The sequence below is a fragment of the Carlito syrichta genome, unplaced genomic scaffold (assembly GCF_000164805.1).
Source record: "Carlito syrichta isolate Samal-C Ts95f unplaced genomic scaffold, Tarsius_syrichta-2.0.1 Scaffold301542, whole genome shotgun sequence".
Taxonomy (NCBI): Eukaryota; Metazoa; Chordata; class Mammalia; order Primates; family Tarsiidae; genus Carlito; species Carlito syrichta.
The window spans coordinates 1,842,633-1,864,257 of record NW_007245638.1 but is presented as its reverse complement, the minus strand read 5'-3'; the positions used below and the strand labels follow the sequence as shown (position 1 = coordinate 1,864,257).

At 39.5% G+C, this 21,625-nt stretch overlaps 1 protein-coding gene across 1 annotated transcript in view; it reads left to right on the top strand.

Moving 5' to 3' along the window:
* Positions 1–502: 502 nt before the first annotated feature.
* SLIT3 (slit guidance ligand 3) overlaps positions 503–21,625 on the top strand; it is a 628,209-nt gene continuing 607,086 nt past the window's right edge. Inside the window, exons 1-2 of the mRNA XM_008054837.1 lie at positions 503–568; positions 6,665–6,736. Of these exons, the coding sequence (XP_008053028.1) occupies positions 534–568; positions 6,665–6,736 (107 nt within the window). The 5' untranslated portion in view covers positions 503–533. The remainder of the gene's footprint in view (positions 569–6,664; positions 6,737–21,625) is intronic.

Genomic DNA, 21,625 nt, shown 5'->3' with positions numbered 1-21,625 from the left:
TTAACCTGCTGGTTCTTTCCTGGTAGCAAGATGGCTTCTGGCTACCCTGAATGGTTTAGCAATCCCAGTGGATAAAGAGTTACTGGGAATTTGAGTTATATATACATTTCTGAAACGATTGCTGTGGTCAGAGGGATGAAGATGATTACCCACATCAGGTGCCCATGCCTGGAGCTTGGAAGAGGGATTACCACCCCTTGTATGACATGATCTAAGAGTTGGGGGAGGGGAGACTTCCAAAGAAAAATTTGTTTCCCTAAGAAGGGGCCAAAGAAGCCAGGCAGTTAACTATAACAGAGTTCTGCTCCATGCATAATGAATGGTTTATTCCCTACAATATCCTTAAGGTTAGTTGGGCATGCTCAAGGGACTACATTCATCATTGAAATTGCTTTCTTCTTGACAAGCAACGTTCCTCCAGTCCAAGCCAGTCTGGATTGAATAGACCATAAGTGTAACTTGTGAAAATCTGACCTGAATTTGCTCTCTATTGCAGTGACCTGGACAGAAACAATATCACCAGGATCACCAAGATGGACTTCGCTGGCCTCAAGAACCTCCGAGTCTTGTAAGTGGCAGATTGCTCTCCAGTGTCTTTTCATTGTCAGCTCTTCAGCTTTGCAAAAAATCTTCTTCTGCCCTGAGGTCACACTCCCAAACCCTGGACAACAAGAATTCTGCAGAAGAAAGCCCCTCATTAGTGTACCCAAATGCTCACAGGTATCACATTCTGTGTCTGGATGATGCTGACTGAGTTAGATCAATGGAAGAACTTAGTTCCAATGACAGGGAAAACAGAAGGCTGTGAACGAATAAATCAACATGCTCAGCTCCTAGGATGACAGCAATGTCAAGTTGACTAGCCGTGCTTCTCTTCCATAGAGCTTATAATTTATTCTCCAGCCTGTGCATTAAAAGAGCAATCAGGACAAAGGTTATTTATCTTGTTGCTTAATGGAGAGGAGGGGAGGAGGGAGAACGAGCATCAGAAAGGGTCAGAGCCCTTGCCGAACACCCACAGCTGTGCACACAGGTAGCCGAATTTGAGATGGGTACTGATGGACTTGGTGGGGGGGAGGAATATCAGGTTTCATTGCTGGTGTTGAACACTTTCGTCCCTCCTGAAGTCTGTGAGGGATAAGAAGCTTCCCAGGTGCTTGTCCATTGGAAGATCTAAGACATTCAGAGGTTCAAGAGAGGAAGAATTAGATACTCTTTCTTATTTACTCAGGGGTTGATTTTGACCCATGAGTGTGGTTTCAGACCTGATAAGCAGTCTGGGCTGTTTGACCACCATGTTGTTTTTTGCGCCAATGGAATCTTGGCTGGCAAATTGCTACTAGAAGTAACAGCTAAATCATCAGTATGGTATCTCAAGCTACCTCCTTTTTACTAGTAGCCATGCATCACAGAGTGAATTTTGTTCTCAGACCAGGAAGTACCAAGTTCTGATCCTGACTCGGCATTAACTGCACATGTAATCTGGGGCAAATCACTATCCTTTGTGGCTCCGTTTTTCATCTGTAACAGAGGGAATAAATTGTGAGAAGTCTCAACTCTCATAGTTACACATATGGTGTTTTATGTCTATAGCATTTTCATAAACAGTCAGAATATTCTTTCTACCACTTGTGAAGCATTAATCTTATAACTTTGCTTTGCTTTTCTGTTTGAGAAGTATTAGTAGTGATGATGACAACCAACCCATGCATGATACTTTCCAGGGACCCAGCACAGCATTACATAGTGGTAACATGTGAGGTCGACAATAATGTGAACCTCTATTTGTGGCAGAGGAAGCAGAGGCACAGATAGGAGCATCTCTGAGCTCCCATGGGTGGGGACGCGGGGATCTGAAAGCTGAGCTTCCAGGTAGAAGATACTCTCACCCCTGACCTGCTTTGATCTCAAAGACTCTCACCATGCTTGGGAGGAAGACACACACCAGGCCAAGTCTTTTTTTTTTTCTTTTCTTTTCAGTCAGGGTCTCACTCTATTGTCCAGGCTGGAGTGCAGTGGTGCAATCAGGGCTCATTGCAGCCTCTACCTACTGGGCTCAGGCAATGCTTCTGCCTCAGCCTCCTGAGTAACTGGGACTACAGGTACACACCACCATCCCTGGCTGATTTTTTTTTTTGTAGAGACGAGGTCTTGCTGTGTGGCCCAAGCTGATCTCGAACTCTTGGCTCAAGCAATCCTCTCACCTTGGCCCCAAGTTTTTCTTTTGTCTTGAACAGCCATGGATCCATCAGGTGACTGGTAGCTCTGACAAGGTGTATGTGGATCAGAATCAAGATTTGGATAAGGGTGGGGAATTCCCTGGCTCAGTTGTTGGGTGGTTTTTATTACAGAAATATAGGCAATAACTCCTGATTCTGTGTCATTTGCCAGGTTAAAAACAGACATTTGTTTGGCTTCTCTCTTTATTTTTTTCATTTCTTTTCTCTACATCTGTGAGAGATTTCCTTTCATACAAGTCAGAAGTTTCACCTAATGCTTCATTTTCTAGGAAAATCAAAAATAACCCTTTGATTTTCTTACCGTGACATCAGAAAGACTAATAAAAATTCCAATTTTCATATCTGCTCTCTGCAAATAGAAAGTTTAAAATAATCACAAAAGATCGTATTAATATCCTCTGGATGGTCTACAACATTCCTTTGACTACAGTTTATCTTTTCAGTTAATTGGTACATTCTTCTTATTTTGATAAGCAATGCCAAAAAGCCTTCCCCTACCCCTCCTTTATAGACTCTGCTAATACACTGTTTCATTATCTTCCTTATCAACTCAAAGACAATCCCATTCAAGTGGCCCTTTATTACTGTAAAATAATCTGCCAGGTGGAATAGCTGAAATGCTTTCAAACTAACACCAGTAAAATATCCAGACATTTTTACCATATTTTCCCCCAATCTATTCTTTTTAGCAGAGTAACCTAGACAACTATCTTTTTTGAAAAGCTTTCTTCACACCTTGGCACATTCCCTGTATCTGTTTCTTATTTATGATTTCTAGAGAAGCCAGAAAAGACTCAATAGTCCTGAATAATTTGTGCTTGCTACCCATTTTCGTGTGGAACTGTTAATATGGGTGAAAGCAGGTAAAAAGGAGTTGAGGAACTCCGGGCTCATCCCAGGGCAATTTTCCCCAAATGAAGTGCATTCAGGGAGACGATGTAAGAATTGCCATGATATTTCTTTCTTCCAAGAAGTGGGAGTAGGAAAAAGTCTCTTCTGGTGGGATCAATTATATTCCCTTTCTTAGTAGTCTACTTAAGAGCTCTGCTATGCTCACAATGTGGGAGCCAGCTTTATCCCAAATGGGCTTAATAAAAAAAGTTAAACTCCACCCCAGCCATCATCACATGGGGGCGATTTCCGATTCTGATCCAGTGCTAAAACTCAAAAAAAAAAAAAAAAAGCCAAAAGAGCTGAAAATGAGCACAATCTGTGTCCCTGTGACTCAGAACAGACTCCAGCCATGGACAGCCCTGCTGGATGTCCAACCCTCCCTGGAGCCCCTGTCCTGAAATGAAGGGACTATCAGTGGCATTCATACATGTTCCTGGCCCACATCCCAGCCTAGAATCTGGATGGGAGGGTCCTAGCTCATTCATTCATTGATCCATGTGACTGTCAAATACTTTGTATTGAGCCACTGAGTGCCAGGTGCTAGGCTGGACTCTGATAGATCTAGAAAGTAGATCTTGAAGAGACTGTAGATACCTTGCCAGTCAGGATCCCAGCAGGAAAGAGTTGATATTCACACAGGGGCACATGAGGAGAGCAGAGTACAGAGTTATTTACAGAGGTGTGGGCAGGGTTAAGAGAATCCTAGAAGAGATGGAACAGTTAGTTCCCTGAGGCTAGAGACAACAAGGAGTCTTGCTTCTCCCCACTGGGCCTCAAGGAGCAGTGGGAGGAAGTGATTATCAGAGCCCAGCAAGGGAAGGGACTGCCTTGACAGGGCCTTTGGTCTTAGAGGGACACAGCCAACCGGGTGACTTGGCAGGAAGGGAAGGAAATAAACCCCCAGTCACTCTCTCCTCCCTCAGGCTGTTCTGCTGGTGACGCCTGTTGGCCGAACCCAACAGGGAGCCAGAGGTCATAAAGAAGCTTCCTGATGAAGCCAAAAAAGTCAGCTTTCCAAGGCCTGCACCAGGTGGAAAAGGGACACGTGTCTCATACAGACATACTTGCATTTCTTCTGTTTCTCTTTCTGAAAGAAGCTAGACGTGTTAGATTAATTTGTATACCACGAAGAAATTCATCACAGGAGGCTGGGGTTCGGTTGGGCTCCTTCAGAAACCCAGAGGGAATGTGACACTCACCCACCCTAGAGTTGGTCCTTGTTATAGTGGGAAGTAATGACTACAAACTCTGTGATTGATAGTAAAGACGTAGCAAACCAAAGCCTCAGCTGCTAGTAGTGAACTGGTTCCCTGTTTAGCACAATGTGCTAGTACAAGCCTATGAGCATTTCCAGGGTACTCCTTGTATCTGGTGGGATGGAAAAGGAAAAGAAGAGAAGGGAAAGAACATTGACTGAGCCTCTAATTTTACTTCAGATTCTGTACTTATTCTATTTTTATCCTCATAAGAACTTATTTTAACCGGGCTCGGTGGCTCAGCCTGTAATCCCGTGTCTTTGGAAGGCTGAGGTGAGAGGATTGCCTGAGCCCGCGGGTTCGAGACCCGCCTGGGCAACTTGGCGAGACCTCATCTCTATAATAAATCAAAAAATCAGCCGGGCGTGGTAGCGCATGCCTGTAGTTCCGGCTACTCAGAAGGCTGAGGCAGAAGGATTGCCGGAGCCCAGCAGGTTGAGGCTGCGGTGGCCGGGAGTGGCCACTGCACTCTGGTGTGGGTGACAGAGTGAGACTCCAACTCAAAAAAAAAAAAAAAAAAAAAGAACTTATTTTATTTTCTCCATTTTACAAATGAGGAAACAGAGTCTCAGAGAGGTTGACTAGCTAACCCAGTATCATACCATCAGCTAGTATGAAGGCGGGACTGGGATTCTAAACAAAATCTGGAAAGCACACCAGACTGAGAGTTGGAGGGTCCACCCTAGCTAGCTGGGAGACTTGATACAAATAGTTTCTCCTTGGGCAAGTCTTTTAACCTTTCTGTTCAGTTGTTTCCTGTTAAGTGAGGATTGTGTGAGGGGTCAGCCTACAAGGGCCAGAAGAAACAGAAATGTTAGGATCAGAGTGGGTAAGAAAGTGACAAACTGGGCAGCTGGGTGCCTGTGCCTGACCCATACTCACTTCTGGCCAATTGACTTTTGGAAACATGAGAGATGATTTTCAAGTAGTTTCTTTTGTGGTGTGTGTGTGTGTGTGTGTGTGTGAGATATATGTGAAATATCGATTTTTAACTGTTGGCAACAAATTCACGAAGATATCATTGAACCCAAACACAATACCACAACCCACTCTGATAGAAACTTTGTGAGTTCTAGACTAGTTGTAAGCACATATAAAATCAGTATGTGCCATGGCGCAAAATCTCCTGCAGGTTTTTATTTGTTTGTTAGGCATTTATGAAGAGGCTGTAGCACTAGGTGACTGTGTCAGGATGAGGGACTATGGCAACGAACAGAAGGTCTGTCTTCTTGCCCCTTAGGCAAGTGGGGAAGATGGACTTGAAAATTTAACACAAGGGCCCAGGTGTGAAGGCTGACACACAGGAGGTCATAGAACATCTACAAGGTAGAGGCTGTCGTGGAGGGTTCATTTTGATGTGAAGACTCAGCCTTCCAAGGTTGCTCCCTCTCCTACCTTCTCTACAGGTGCTTGTGGGCACCTCTTCTCCTGCCTGATCCAGAGGAAGTCACGGCCTTTCCTCAACTCCACCTTCCAAACAGTTTCCAGTCCCAACCACATTCCCCCTAAGTCCTGTCTGCCACCGTGCCATCTATGTCATTTCCCAGCTCAGTGTCAGCCCCAAATGGAAGCTCTAAGCCTCACTGCATTCCTCCCTATTGCTCAGCTAAATTAGGAAAACAAATGGCTCATTGTATGCTCAATTCTTAGGCTATACCACATGCATGAATCAAACTCCCTTAGGAAGAGGATTTAGGATTTGTAATCACCTGCTTGGAGATCTTAGGGCGGGTGCCTGGGGTTCAGGAGTCCAAGCTTTAGTGACCATCATCATGAGGCTGGGATTAGCTGGGCCCTGGGTGAGAGGAGTTCCTGGGACCAGACTGGTTTTCCAAGCAACAGCCAGTTGCCTCACGATAGCTTCATCCTTTCTACTAGGGTGAGCAGGGAAGGCCCTTTTCAATGAAATATTTTTGAATTCTTGGAGGAGGGAGCTCCGAGGGAAGAGATGCTGAATATATGTGTGGTTTTTATAAGGAGCAGCTTTTACCTCTTCCTTTTCTGTGCAACATCCTGCAGTGCTTGGGGGGACATTTGCTGAGAACATTCTTAAAATAGAGGCATGGAAACCAATCTGTCAGGTAGAAGTGTGCAGGCGGTGAAACCCTGGTTACCGTGACACCAAGCTGGGATGTGAGTTATCTTGTCCCACCAGACTGATCCTAGTTGGAGGAGCCCAGGGGGTCATGGGAGGGGCTGAGTAACCCTGAGGCCTGGCATGAGGGTCCCTGAACCCAGCTTTGCCCTTGACTGTTGCTGCCTCTGTGATTCTAGGCATCTGGAAGACAACCAGGTCAGCGTCATCGAGAGAGGCGCCTTCCAGGACCTGAAGCAGCTGGAGCGACTGTAAGTACAGCACAATCTCCTTTCTTGGAAAGAGCTTTTTTGTAAATTGACCTTGTGACCTTGTTTTTTTAAAAAAGTCTCTAATGTTTAATAAAATGTTTGCTATTATACTTAAGGCACATGAAATGCATGCTAAAAAGACACTGAGATCACTGAGATCTGCTTAAACTTTTTTTTTCCTTTAAAGCTGCTGGAATTGGGCCAAGCATGGTGGCTCACGCCTATAATCCCAGCACTTTGGGAGGTGGAGGCGAGAGGATTGCTTGAGCCCGTGAGTCCAAGACCAGCCTGGGTTCCACTGTAAGACCTTGTCTCTACAAAACATAAAAATAAAAAATTTAGCCAGACATGGTGATATGTGCCTATGGCCCCAGCTATTCTGGAGGCTGACTTGGGAGGACCTCTCGAGCCCAGGAGTTGGAGGCTGCAGTAAGCCATGAACAGACGCACCACTGCGCATTAACCTGGGCAACAGAGTGAAACCCTGAGTCAAAAAAAAAGATGCTAAAATTGGCATCTGAGGTTTGTTTCTCTTCTTCCCAGGCTTGAGCTCTCTCTCCATATCTGCACATGGGGCTATTTTTCATCCAAGCCTCATCTTTCCCTCATGCGGAGGAGGAAGGAAGCCTGCAGTTGTCCCTGTCATGGGACCCAGTGTCGGATACTCCCTACTCCTCTGCCTGGGTAGCAGGCTCCCTCCTCAGCCCCTCTCCTCCTCAAGACTCCTCTGCCCCACTCTTGTGGGCAAGTAAGGCCTGGCAAACGGGTACAGGCCTTGGCATGCTCAGACCTCTACTGAGTGAGCATCAGCCTGTGTCAGGAAGCCCCCATGTTTCCACGAGAGAACACGTCACCAGTGGTTTAAAAATAGGCCACTGTTCTGACTCGATGAGAGAGAGAGAGAGAGGAGAAGGGGTGAGGATGGGAGGCAGATGGCGCCTCCATTTGTTTTGTTGATGAATGCTTTTGCAGAAAACTCTTGGGTCACTTGGATGAGGGAAGCTTCTCAGATGGTTAAGTGGGCGACTTCACCTTTCCTCAGTTAATCACATCTGGCAGCTCATAACATCTGGATATTTGCTTTCTGCCCTCTGAGTGGGAATTGTCCCCAAGAGCACTTAGTCATGCTGGTGGGCGGCTCTCTTCAAGATTCCCCCTGGAATCCTGGTTGCCCGGACATGTCAGCCTCCTTCTCCTGCAGTTGAGGAACAGGGCTGCAACAACTCACCCCTCCGCCAGCTCACCTAGAATCGTGCTCTATTTACCCATCCTCTTGCCAAATCTTGTTTGCAGAGGTGGACTTGGGTAAGACGGCGTGCCTGCTGCTGAGTCGTAGGCTTTGTAATTTGCTATCTTTTCCTGCGGAGTCATTTTTATCTGAGGCTATGTGGGAACTGGGAAGGTCCTCAACACATGTCGATCAGTATTACCAGAAAAATGCCTTCCTCCCTCTTTGTTGTGTGAACTGTCTCATTTATTGTTCTCCTTCTGGGTCAAATCCCAGCATATGTTCTGCTGGTGTTGGTTTGAAAATATGACATTTATTTCTTGCAAGGGAAAATAGTTATAAAAAATAATGACTGTGGCCTCTGTTTACACGTTTATTTCTCCTTGTTTAGACCAAAGCAAACATAAAAGTATTTGTTGAACCTGGTTCCTTTGTATGAAATACTCAGTATTTATAACAGAAAGATAAATGCAAGGTGCTTTGTGAAAAGACCTAGTCTTCTGATTACAAGGGTAAAAACATTCCCAATTCTTTAATTTTTTGGTTGTTGGGAAAGAACTAATTGAGTACCTTGAACATGCCAGGAACCATGCCAATGTTTTACATGCTATCTGTTCTTTTATTGCCACAAAATTCCTGTGAAGTGTCATTACCCTCATTTTGCAGATGAAGAAACAGAGGCCCAGGGTGACTGAGCCGAAGAATTGTCAAGGGGGGAACCAACATTCAGAGCCACATCTGTCTGACATCAAAGACCACGTTCTTTCATATTCCTATGCTGCAGACATTAGATGAAGTGTGATCTTTAGCAATGGCCCTGCAAATAGCCTCTCACATACCCATTTAACTCCAGGGAATATCAGTGAAATATTCTGGCAAAAGACTCTTTACTTTGGCTTGGCGAGCAGTGCTGAAATACCCATGCATGTCTGGGGAACTGAAGGGTTTACAATTGCAGAGGAAACCTGGCTCTTTCTCCACTTTGGTTTCTTAGGTGACTAATGCTAGCTCTTGTACTTGATAAGCTTTCAAATCTCAATGACTTAACACAGCGGAAGTTCACTTCTTATTTATGTAAAACCCAATATAAGCGTTCCCTCTAGGGCCTCTCTCCTCCAAGTGGAGACACGGGGACACAGGTTCCTTCCACTCCTTGACTCCTTGACCATCTTAAAATTTTGACTACCAAGATGTCAATATTGGTCTGCATCAAGCTGGTAGAAGGGAACACAGCATGAAGGACTGCACATAGGAGGTTTTCATGGGTGAGACCTGGAAGACATGCATATCACTTCCACTCTTACGTAGGTTGGGCTAGAACTCGGTCACATGACCACAGGAAATTGCAGGAGAGGGGAGAGAAGGTAGTTGAACCCTGTGCCCAGAAAGTAGAGGAAACAGGCTTAGTGAGTGGCTCGCCAGTCTCTGACTTCTACTACAAGTGAACTGAAGAATTACCTGGCCAGGAAGAAGGTTGGGAGTATAGACAGCCGGAGTAGCATGTACTGCTAGATAGGCATTCCCATAAGGTTGCCAAGTGTCAGCAAAGAGGGGTGTGTATGTGACATTAATCCTAACTAGTGCTAATCTGGGGTTGGTTATGTAGTCTGTCCCCAAACAGACTGAGGGATATAGGAGTGGGAGCCCCCCAGAAAAAGCCTAGAAATTATTTGTTAAAAATTGTGTATTTATTCTTATGTGTTTAAATTTCAGTCACCTGCAAAGTACTCTCCTATCAAGAGAGTACTTTCCACTACTCAAAACAGTTTTTGACTTTGTCAGTTTTGATGCCTTTTAATGCTTCTGCTGGTTTTTTCATTTCACCTCTTCCATACTGGCAAAACGTTTCCCTTTCAGTACTTTTTCATCTGGTCAAGATTGGGTAAACAAGGAGGGTAAGGTATGGGGGTCATACTGTTTTGCACTAAAAACAGCTGAACACTCAGCACTGTGTGGGCAAATGCACTCAGAAATCACCCATCATGAAATGGGCAAACGTGTTGAAAGAATCTCCAAAAAAATTCACTGAAGCCTAACTCAGCCTCTCGCAACAATGCTAGCATGTACACTGATGTTGATGGGTACCTAGAACACTTATCTAGTAAGGGAAGCCGGTACTATAAGGGGCCCGCCCTCCAAAAAATAATTTCAATTTTTTTGGTGCTCCCTTGTAGGATGGGAAAGTACAACATATTTGTGTTAACAACTGAAGAAAATAGTGAGTTGTACCATCTCTAGCTCTCACTCCTGGCCCATTCTACCTGTGTTTTCATATTTGGTAATAGATTTATCTTTATCAATCATATTCTAAAGTAGAACCTTGTTGTACAATACAAGTTTTGATACTTCATTTCTGGAGGGTTTATTTCCATTCCAAATGGTTGTTACTGGTTTGTTCTCTCCAGATCTCAACTCAGAATTCTTTATTCCTCCTGAAAGGACTCTTCTACTGGGTTCTTCTACTGAGTAGAATTCTTCTACTCAGCAATTCTTTATCCCTCCATGAAAAGACTCTTCTACTGACTTCCTGTGTTCTACTTCTCATAACACAGGATTATACCTGTCACAGTACTATGACACCATATTTTAACTCCCTGTTTGCCAGTTTTCCCCAAAACTATGAATATATTGAGGTCAGGATTTATGTTCCATTTAGCTCTTAATCTCATAGCCTTGAACAAAGCGTGATAGTATATGCTGAATATTTGGAGTTTTGTTCTATACCAATGGTTCTAAGCTGGGTCTAATTCCCCTACCCTTCCAAGAAGACACTTGGTAATGTCTAGATAGAGTTTTGATTGTCACAACTGGGGGTGCTGCTTAGCAGATTGAAACCAGGAATGTCTCAAAACATCCTGAAATGCACAGGACAACTCTACAACAAAGAATTATTTGGCCCAAAATGTTACTAGTGCCAAAATTGAGAAGTTTGATTCTTAATCTATTATGTGTCAGATAGTATATTAGATACTTTACACGTGTCATCTCATTTAATCTACACAAGAATATTATGAGGTTAGAATTATTATGGCCCTAATGTGATAAAGTATAAAATTCAAACCATTGCCTGTGAAATGCTAAATATGTTGACTCTAAATCTAATTTAGCTACATCTCACTTCTGGTTTCCAGAAAGTGGATGGGATAGAGGAAAAGACTAAATCAAACCAAAAGGAAGCAAGGAAATTCTGTAGGTGGTATAGTCTATAACTGCCTAGGACCTGTCAAAAAGTCAACGTCAAAAAAAAGGTGGGAGTTGACTGTTCTGGATTCAAAAAAGCTTAAGATAGAAACAATAGCCTAAAAATTGGGAGAATCAATGGAGTTAAAATACTAAAGTCCTAGAATTATCCAGGAAGTGATAATAATGCTAATATTTAATGCCTCATTAAATTGAGAATGCATATTGTGGCCATTGCTTTACTAAACTCTGGTGTGGCCATGTGCTCTTTGAGCTATGGCCACCACCATGTTTCCTAAGGTTTGGCCCCCTCCCCTACTTTGGGGAAGTGAATCTTCTCTCTCTCTCTCTCTCTCTAATTTACCTTTTAAATAAACTATATTTTTCAATTAAAAAAAAAAAAGAATGTGTATTGTAATCTATAATTTAACCTCTAAAAAGAATAGCAAATTTATAATAATAGAAAAGGAATACATTATATACAAAATATGTGGCTAACTCAAATGAAGGGGAAAAAGGAAGAAAAGGGAACACAGAACAAGTAGGAAGCAAATAGGAAGGTAATACATTTAAATACAATTATATCATAATTATTTTATATTTATTTATTTATTTATTTATTTTGATTTGGAGTCTCACTTTGTTGCCCAGACTGGAGTGCAGTGGCCGCTCCCGGCCACCGCAGCCTCGACCTGTTGGGCTCTGGCAATCCTTCCGCCTCAGCCTTCCGAGTAGCTGGAACTACAGGCGCGTGCTACCACGCCCGGCTAGTTTTTGATTTATTGTAGAGATGAGGTTATTTTATATTTAAATGCACTAATCCTTCAGTAAAAGACAGAATGTTGGAGTAGATTTTAAAAACGACAGTCATATGCTTCTTATAAAAAACGAACATGAACATAAGATAGAGAAAAATTGAAAGTAAAAAGATAGAAAAATGATACCATGAAAACATTAACCAAAAGAAGGTTGGTATAACTCTATTAATACTAGATGATACAGACGTAAATGAATAAAAAATATTCTTAAATATAAAGCAGGAAATTTCATAATGGTAAAATAGTAAATGGACCAGGAAGATATACCAAAATTTATGTTTTTATATCTAAAAACATAGCCTAAAAATATGGAAAGCAAGTATTGACAAAACTGAAAGGATAGATAGACAAATTGATAATCATAGTTAAGAGCCATTTCTTGGTAATTGGTGGGAAAAGGAGATACAATTATTAACAACAACATAGAATGTTAAATAACAAATTTGCAAACCTTATCTAATTGATATCTAGCGAGCACTACAAACAACAGCCATAGAATACACATTTTTTTCGAGTGCATATGAAAGTTTTATCACATGCTGGTCTAAAAAACAAGTCTCAACAAATATCAAAGGATTAAAATCATATAAACATGTTCTCTGACAGAAGAAATGGTAAAGAAGTCAATAAAAAAAATAAATAGAAAAATCCAAAATGTTTGGAAATTGAGTAATATGCTTTTAAATAACCTCCAAGTCAAAGAATGTTTCCCAGTGAAAATTGGAATATATATTTTTCTGAATGTTAATAAATACCCAATCTATCACATTGTGTGGATTGCAGACAAAGTCATGCTCAGAGGATAATGTGTAGCCTTAAAGCTATATTATTCAATTTATGGTATATATTATGTATATAATATAATGTATATATTCAATTTATGGTATATATTATGTATATAACATAATGTATATATTTTAAAAGGAGTAAACATCTTGATTAAAGTGTCCACCTTAAGAAGTTAGAACAAGAACAACAAAATACAAGAAAGAAAATCATTAAGAGCAGAAGTATATGAAATAGAAATTTATATATATATGTTTATATATATCCTAAAAAACCAAATTTTCATTCTTGAAACAATTAAAATAATTATAAGCACTGGCAAGACAGATCAGCAAAGAAACAAAAAAAAGAAGACAAAATTACTAAGATGAAGGCTAAAAAGGGGAATAACTATGGATATTACAAACATTAAAATAATAAGAGCAGATTTTGAACAACTTTATCCCAATGATTTTAGAGATAAATGAAATTGAAAATAGAAACAAAAAAGTATAGAAGATCTGTCCTTATATTTAAATCCTTTAAATGTAATATCCCATCAAGAAAAATCTATGTTTAGATGGCTTCATCAGTGCAGTCTAACAAAGTTTTAAGGAATAAATAATATCAACTTAACATAAACTTATTCTGTTAAGAAAAATGAATATTTGACACTTTGCTAGCATAGCCTCAATAGCAAAACCAAAAGAAGACATTTCAAGAAAAAATATAAATCAACGTGTTTTATGAATATTTATACAAATTTCCTAACAAGATACTAGAAAAATGAATTCAGCGATACATGAAAAGGAAATATAGTCCAACAAAATTTGGCTTATTCAAAAAAGACAAAGTTGCTTTAATATAGAAATCTCTATTTCCAAATAAAAACATGCTTAACAACTAGGATAGCTAAATCAAAGACAAGTAGACAACATCTATAATAAAACTAGTTGGCAGAGTATCCCAGTAACTCCCCAATGGATGGCTACAAGACAGTTGTGGTGTCTCATTTGTGTGGGAGAAAGTAGAGGGAGGGACACTGAATTTCTTATGATCCTGAGACGAGAAAATCCTTTAAATTAGTCTGTACGCATTGGAAAGTAAGTGGTCAATCTGAGAAAAGCTGCTACCAGAAATATACGGGAGTTCTGTTAGATCCAATTCACGGTAAATATAAAGGAACTGTGGTGTAGTAATGAGTGACAATACTTGAAACACTCTGGGCCTTATAAACTCTTCAAGCAAACAAAAACAAGGCTCTTTTCTCAAGAAAGGTCTAGCATTGATAAGAAACTTCTGGGAGTAGTTGATTGGAACAGGAATAATAATGGAAATGAAAAGAGAACTTCTTGATGTGTTCAAGAAACTGATTCTTAGAAAATACAAGCCACATTCTTCATTATTTTACAAAAATCAACAAGAGTGAGGTCTAGAGTATTAAAACCAAAAGAAACCATCATTTCCCACTTCTATCTTCTAAAACTACAGGGAAATTTATTTTACTTAAAAAATAAGCAATCAAAAGGATTCTGATTGAAGTTCATACAAAGTTTTTTAATAAGAAAAATAAAAAAGAATAAGAAGCATAATAATCTCCCTAGAAACAATGAAAACATGCAAAACGGGACTCCCACAAAACAGAAGAAAGCTGTAATAGAGTGGTTCAAAACTAGCTATAAGAATTTAAGATCTTATAAATTATCATAGAAAAATATAAGTCTGAATTTTAACACCTCAGAATTAAAATGATTAGAGAAAAGTAGGATTTGCAAGGAGGGATGAAGAGTCTCAAAATAAAAAAAAGTCATTCAAAATAAATACTGCCAATACAATACTGAAGAAGAAAAATCAACTTGTAAGAATTACACTATTCAGTTTCAAGGCTTGCTATAAAGCCATAGTAATCAAGGCAACATGGCAATGGTGAAATAATAGACATATAACTCAATGGGACAGAATAAAGGCCTAAAAAATAGACCCATGCAAACATAGTTAACTGATTTTTGACAAGGTGCAAAGATAATTCAGTGGAGCAAGGATAGTCTTTTTAACAAATACTGCTGACACATTTGGATGTCCATATGCACAAAAATGAACCTGGACACAAACTTTACATCTTACATAGAATTTACATCAAAATGGATCATAGACCTAAATGTAAAATTATAAAACTTCCAGAAGAAACATGGGGGAAAATCCACATGAACTTGGGTTTGGGGATGAGTATATATGTATACATATATTTTTATTTGGTTATATGTATATATAACCAAAAGCATGATCCATGAAAGAAAAAACTGATGAATTAGACTTTATTAAAATTAAACATTTCTGCTTTGCAAGAGGCACTGTTAAGAGAATGAAAAGATAAGCCATAGACTGGGATTAAATATTTGCAAAAACACTTATCTGATAGAGGACTTGTTTACAACACATATAAAGAACTTTAAAAACTCAAGAGGGTAGACATCCTCATCTCCCAATAAAAGAAAGAAATGGCAAAACATTCTAACAGGCATTTCACCAAAGAAGATATACAGATCACAACTAAAGGTATGGAAACATACTCAACATCAGCTTTCCTTAGGGAAATGCAAATTAAGCAGTGAAATACTACTACACATCTACTACAATGGCTGAAATGCAAAAAATTGACCTTGCTAATTAGTGGTGAGGTAGATTAACAGGAAATCTCTTTCATTGCTGGTGGTCATACAAAATGGTACAGCCACACTAGAACACACTTAGCAGTTTCTTACAAAGCTAAACACAGTCTTATCATACAACCCATATCAGCGGTTGCTAGCAGTTCAGGGAAGAAGGAGTAGAAAATTGAATAAATAAAGTGCAGTGGGTGGTGGAGGTTCAGGTGGCAAAACTACACTGTACGATACTGAAATGATGGACACGTGACACTATGTACTTATAAAAACCTATAGAATTTTACAGCATGGAGTGAACCTGAACGTATACATATTTTTAAAAGAATCATTTAGAAAATTGGGGCATCCCAGAATGGAATGCAGACAGTGATGATGACATGTATCAACCACCTTGAAGGTGATGGGGGAAAAGGTTCAGACCTAAGTAGCTGCGAAAATGAATGGAATCTGTAAGACTAAGGACAAAAGGATCTGCCCCGAAGATATATCTTTGTCTTCTATAGGCATGTGGGTTAATCACTCGGAAGCTGCTGTACACATATACTGAAAGTGAGCATGGATGGTGACGATGAGTTTCTCACTGTTGAAATGGGTGGTTAGAGACAAACAATGGAGAAGGCCAGAATGACCTGTAAAGTAATGGATTAGAGTTGGAGACATTGGTATGAACTCATGTTTAGCATCATATAGATATTTTATTTAATAAATGGATATATACATAGACATATTTTGTTATATGTCTACATACATGGGTTAGTATTCAAACAGATATTTCCTTGCTCTATCAGCAAGAGGGCCTAGAAGCAACAACACTGTGGTAGCAACTAGCATGCCTAGTGCTGCGATCTTGGTTTCGAATATCATTCATCAATGAAAAGGAGTTAAAAGCAGCTTGGAGAAATAGTTGATTCTAGAACTAGGGCATGAAATACTCTGTGCCATAAAGGAAGTGCTTAAAACAAAACAAATCATGAAACTCCTCAAGTGGGGGTATACGTCAAAGGGACACAGGAGCAAACTGAAAGAGCCACTAATGGCCAAAGCCAGAACAATTTGAGCAACAAAATAACTAAATTAGTATTGAATTATAACCAAGGTATAAAATAACTACCCTTGAATCCATACTGATATAAATCAATGATTGAATAAATAAATGGAGTGAGGAGAAATACCCTGTGCAAAATAATTCTAAATAATTTGTTGTAGATTCTCTGCCCTCTAGGGGGTTGAGCATAACTCTCCATTCCTTAAATGTGAACTTCACATAGTGACTCCCCTCAAGAGTGCTATATGTAAAAGAGAAGGACACGGTAACTTGACAGTGCAGAAATCTGACTCTTACTACCTCAGCCAGGTGATCAAGGTCAGTATCAAAAGTTGTAAATCATTGGCTGGGTGCAGTGGCTCATGCCTATAATTTTAGCACTTTGGGAGCATTGATGCGGGAGGGTTCCTTGAGTCCAGGTGTTCAAAACAACCCGGACAACATAGAAGACCTCATTTCTACAAGCAAACAAACAAAAAGTCAGCCAAACATGGTCGTGTATGTTTGTAGATCCAGCTACTTGGGAGGCTAAGGTGGAAGGATTGCCTGAACCCAGGAGGTATGGTCTGCGGTGAGCTGTGATTGTGCCACTGCACTCCAGCCTGGGTGACAGAGTGACACCTGAGGCCCCAACTCATAAAAAAAAAAGTGATAAGTCATTTTGATAATATGTACCTTTGATATGATATAAGGAAACAGTACTTCTGATCTTTCTCCTCTGAAACCATAATACTAGTATAATTATGAGAAAAACACCAGACAGTCAACACTTCAAAACTATCAAGGCTATCAAAAGCATGGGCAGTCAGTGAAACTGTCACAGCTAAAAGGAGCCTAAGGGAACATGGCGACTAAGTGTAATGTGGCATCCTGAAACAGAAAAAGGACAGTAGTAAACATAAGAAAATCTGAAAAATATACTGATTTTAGTGAATAATAATGTAACAGCATTATTTCATTAATGGTAACAAATTGGGTGTGGGATATTATGAGAACTTTCTATATTATCTTCCCAACTTATAAGTAAATCTAAATCTTATTCTAATATTAAAAAGTATTTTTCCAAAAATAGAAAAATAAAATAAAAAGGTTTTTTAAGTCAATCTTGCAAAACCCTGCTTTATTTATGAGCAATATAAATGTTGCTGTGTTCTACACCAACATGTATACGTTTCAACCCAAATAGACTTCAAAAGCAAATAAATATAGTAAACAATACTTTAAGAGAGATGGAAGATGGAAAGGAGTATTTTTTTTTTTTAATAAGAAATCAATATAGGGGTATGAAAGGATTTAAGCGAAAGTATAGTTGGGCAAAAAAGTTCAAACTTATAATAGGAATTTCTGAGGAAGAAGACTAAAGCCATGGAACAAAGCAAAATTGAGAGTACTGATAATTACTGTTATTCAAGAAAATTTTCTTAGATAAAAGATGATTTGAAAGTACATCTTGAAAGTTCACTGAATGTCTGGAAAAGTAGCCTCTAAAGGGTCAAAACCAAACATATTCTAATAAAACTGTTGGATTTTAAAGGAAAACAAAGTCCTTAAATGATCAGTCAGAAACAATAGAAAGTAAACCAGATTTTCAACATAATATGTGATGCCAAAACTTATGCCAGGATATAATTGAATAACTTTTTGTGGAAAATAGATTGTCTGTTTAGGCACGCTGACATTCAAGTGTGATGACTGCAGACTAACTATGATGAACATTCTGGAACTCAGGCATCATGGCTCCCAGGGAGCCCTTCCTAAGGAGTCTGCCAGAGAACAAGTTTCATACAACCAGGAGACTAGAAAGACATTGGCATGAGGACAGATATAGTCTATACTTCCAAAACTCCCTGGAAGGTAGGCAGAGACATGAGACTGGATTTTAGAATTCCATGGAATTCTGTGGTCCCCCATACTCACTCTTTCCCTGGGCTGGTAAATTGACAGCACTCTAAGAACCTAACAATGTGGTAGCACAAAATGGAGGGATTCTGAGTCCCTGCTGACATGCATTTGGCTGTTACATGAATAAGAAATACACTTTTATTGTTTCAAAAATAACAACGTAATTCATCATCACATTAACAGAGTAAATGAGAAAAGTCATTTCATCTTCATAGATGCCAAAAATGTATTTATTAAAATTCAACACTAATTTGTGATTTAAAAACATTTGATATATTAAGAATAAAATGGAACCTCTTTATTAAAAAACCTACAATAAACATCATAATTGACGGTGAAATGTTGAAAACTTTCCTCCTAAGAGAGCTAGACACCTGCCATCATGACTTCTACTCAACATTGGGAACTCTGGTCCTGACAATTATTTTTTTAAAAAGAAGAAAGAAGGAAAGGAAGGAGGAACCAAGGAACCACAGAACCAAGGAAAAATAATAAAGATAGGAATAGAATGAATATAAATGTCACTATTTGCAGACAACATACTGAGTACGTGAAAAATACAAAATAATCTACAAATAAACTATCCTAATTCTTAAGTGAATTTCTTTTCTTTTTTTTTTTAAATGAGAAAGCAGGATTTATTGAGAGGGCAGAAAAGCTCCCAAAGTGGGAGGGGACCCAGGGGAGTTGACTTAAGTGAATTTCTAAGATCACTGGACACAAGGTCAATATACCATAAATCAATACAATTTTTATATACCAGCAACAAGAAATTAGGACATTTTAAAAAAATGTTTACTACAGCATCAAATGATACCAATGCCTAGAAATAAGTCTAATAAAAGATGTGCAGACCTTAACACAGGACATGACAAATATTACTGGAAGATTAAAGATGACTCAAATATATAGAGTGCTATGTTGTGCTCATGGTTTGGGAGACTCAATATTGCAAAGATGGCAGTTTTTTTCAAATTGATAGATTCAGTGCAGTCCTAATCAAAATGTCAGTAGGTTGTTGTGGAGCTTGTCGAGATGATTCTGAAATTTATATGAAAAGGCACATGACCAAAAAGAGCAAAGATAGTCTTGAAGACTCAGATATATAAGGATACTTGATTTGTAACAAAGGTGGCTCTGTGAGGCAGCTTAGAATGGATGGTCTGTCTAATAAACTGTGCTAGAGTAATTGGATATTCACATGGATAACTTATTGTCTTGACCCCTACCTCATTCCTAATTCAAAAAATCAGTTGCAAGTGGATTGTAGAGTTAAATGTGAAAGGTGAAACAATATTGCCTCTAGAAAATAACATAAACTATCTTCATAGCCTTGGGATACTTGATATTTTATGAGCAGGGCACAGAAGGCATTAAATTTTAAGGGAAAAAGTATCTCGGACTGCATTAACATAAATACCTTTTGTTCATCAAAATACATTATTGAGTGAAAAACATGTCACTGAGTGGATGAAGATATTGGCAGTGCCTATTACAATGAACTTATTTGAGAATTTATAAGAACTCTTACAAATCCATAGGAAAAAGACAAATGACTCAGTAAAAAAATGGGTAAGGATTTTAGACACTTCACATAAGAAGATATCTAGCGCATGCCTGTAATTCCAGCTACTTGGAAGGCTGAGGCGGAAGGATCACCAGAGCCCAGCAGGCGAGGCTGCGGTGGCCGGGAGCGGCCACTGCACTCCAGTCTGGGCGACCGAGTGAGACTCCAACTCAAAAAAAAAAAAAAAGAAGATATCTAAATGACCAGTGGTCATATGAAAAGTGGTTTAGTGTGTCATTAGTCTTTAGGGAAATGAAGACAAAACAAAAACCAAAGTGATGTACACCACTCACCATCAGAATGGCTAAAACTTACAATATCAAGTGTCTATGAGGATGTAAAACAACTAAATTTATCATGCTGCTGTGGGAGGAACTGATACATTTACTCTGGATATTAGCAGTATCAACTAGAGTTGAACATGCATGGACCTCAAGACCCAACAATTACACTTCTGGAGATACACCCCACAGAAAGATGTACATAAGAATGTTCATATCAGCACTATTTGTAATAGCCCCAAACGGAAAACACAGCGAAATGCTCATCAACATTAGAATAAGTAAATAGATTAATTTAATGGAATTGACTAACGGAAAATGAAAACATTGTAACACAAAAAGTTACTGCTACAAATAACCAGATGATAAATATCTGAAACATAATGAGTGACAAAAGCCATACATAAAAGGACATCTGTTATCTGATTTCATTTATAAAACTTCAAAAACAGGCAAAACTAATCTGTGGTGTTGAAAGTCAAGGTGGTATTTAGCATTGGAAAGTGGCATTAGGGATTGCTGGGGTGTGTCGTCATCTCTGTCTTGATATGGGCAGAGATTTTATGAATCTGTTCACTGTTCAAATGCTTCAAGCCATACTATTTTTTATTTGTTTATTTTTCTGTATATGTGTTATGCTTCAAAAAGTAACTTACTTTAAAAAGAGACTTGAGAGACATATAACAACCAAATTCAACGTATGACTCTTAATTGACAACTGACTTGAGGAAGATAATGTATATGACATTGGGGGCAAATGGAGAAATCCAAACGTGAAGTGGGTATCAGATGATGTTTGGGAATTGTGATTAATTTTAAGTGTGACAATGGTACTCCAGTTATGTAGGAGAGCCTTCTGAATTTTTTGAGATGCATGCTGCAGTATTTAGGGGCCAAGTGTCTTGATGTCTATAATTTCAGTAAATCCTCACTTAATGTTGTTGATAGGTTCTTGGAAACTATGACTGTAAGCAAAACGTGGTATAACAAAACCAATCTGACCATGGGCTAATTGATATAAACAAGAGTTAAAAGTTCCTACAGAGCCAGGCTCGGTGGCTCAGCCTGTAATCCCGCACCTTTGGGAGGCTGAGGTGAGTGAATTGCCTGAGCCTGAGGGTTCGAGACCCGCCTGGGCAGCGAGACCTCATCTCTACAATAAATCAAAAAAATCAGCCAGGTGTGGTAGCGCATGCCTGTAATTCCAGCTACTTGGAAGGCTGAGGCAGAAGGATCGCCGGAGCCCAGCAGGTCGAGGCTGCGGTGGCCGGGAGTGGCCACTGCACTCCAGTCTGGGCGACAAAGTGAGACTCCAACTCAAAAAAAAAAAAAGTTCCTACAGTATATTTCTGGTCACAAAAATGCCACCAACAAGCAGGGCTTGGTGGCTCAGCCTGTAATCCCAGCGCTTTGGAAGGCTGAGGTGAGTGGATTGCC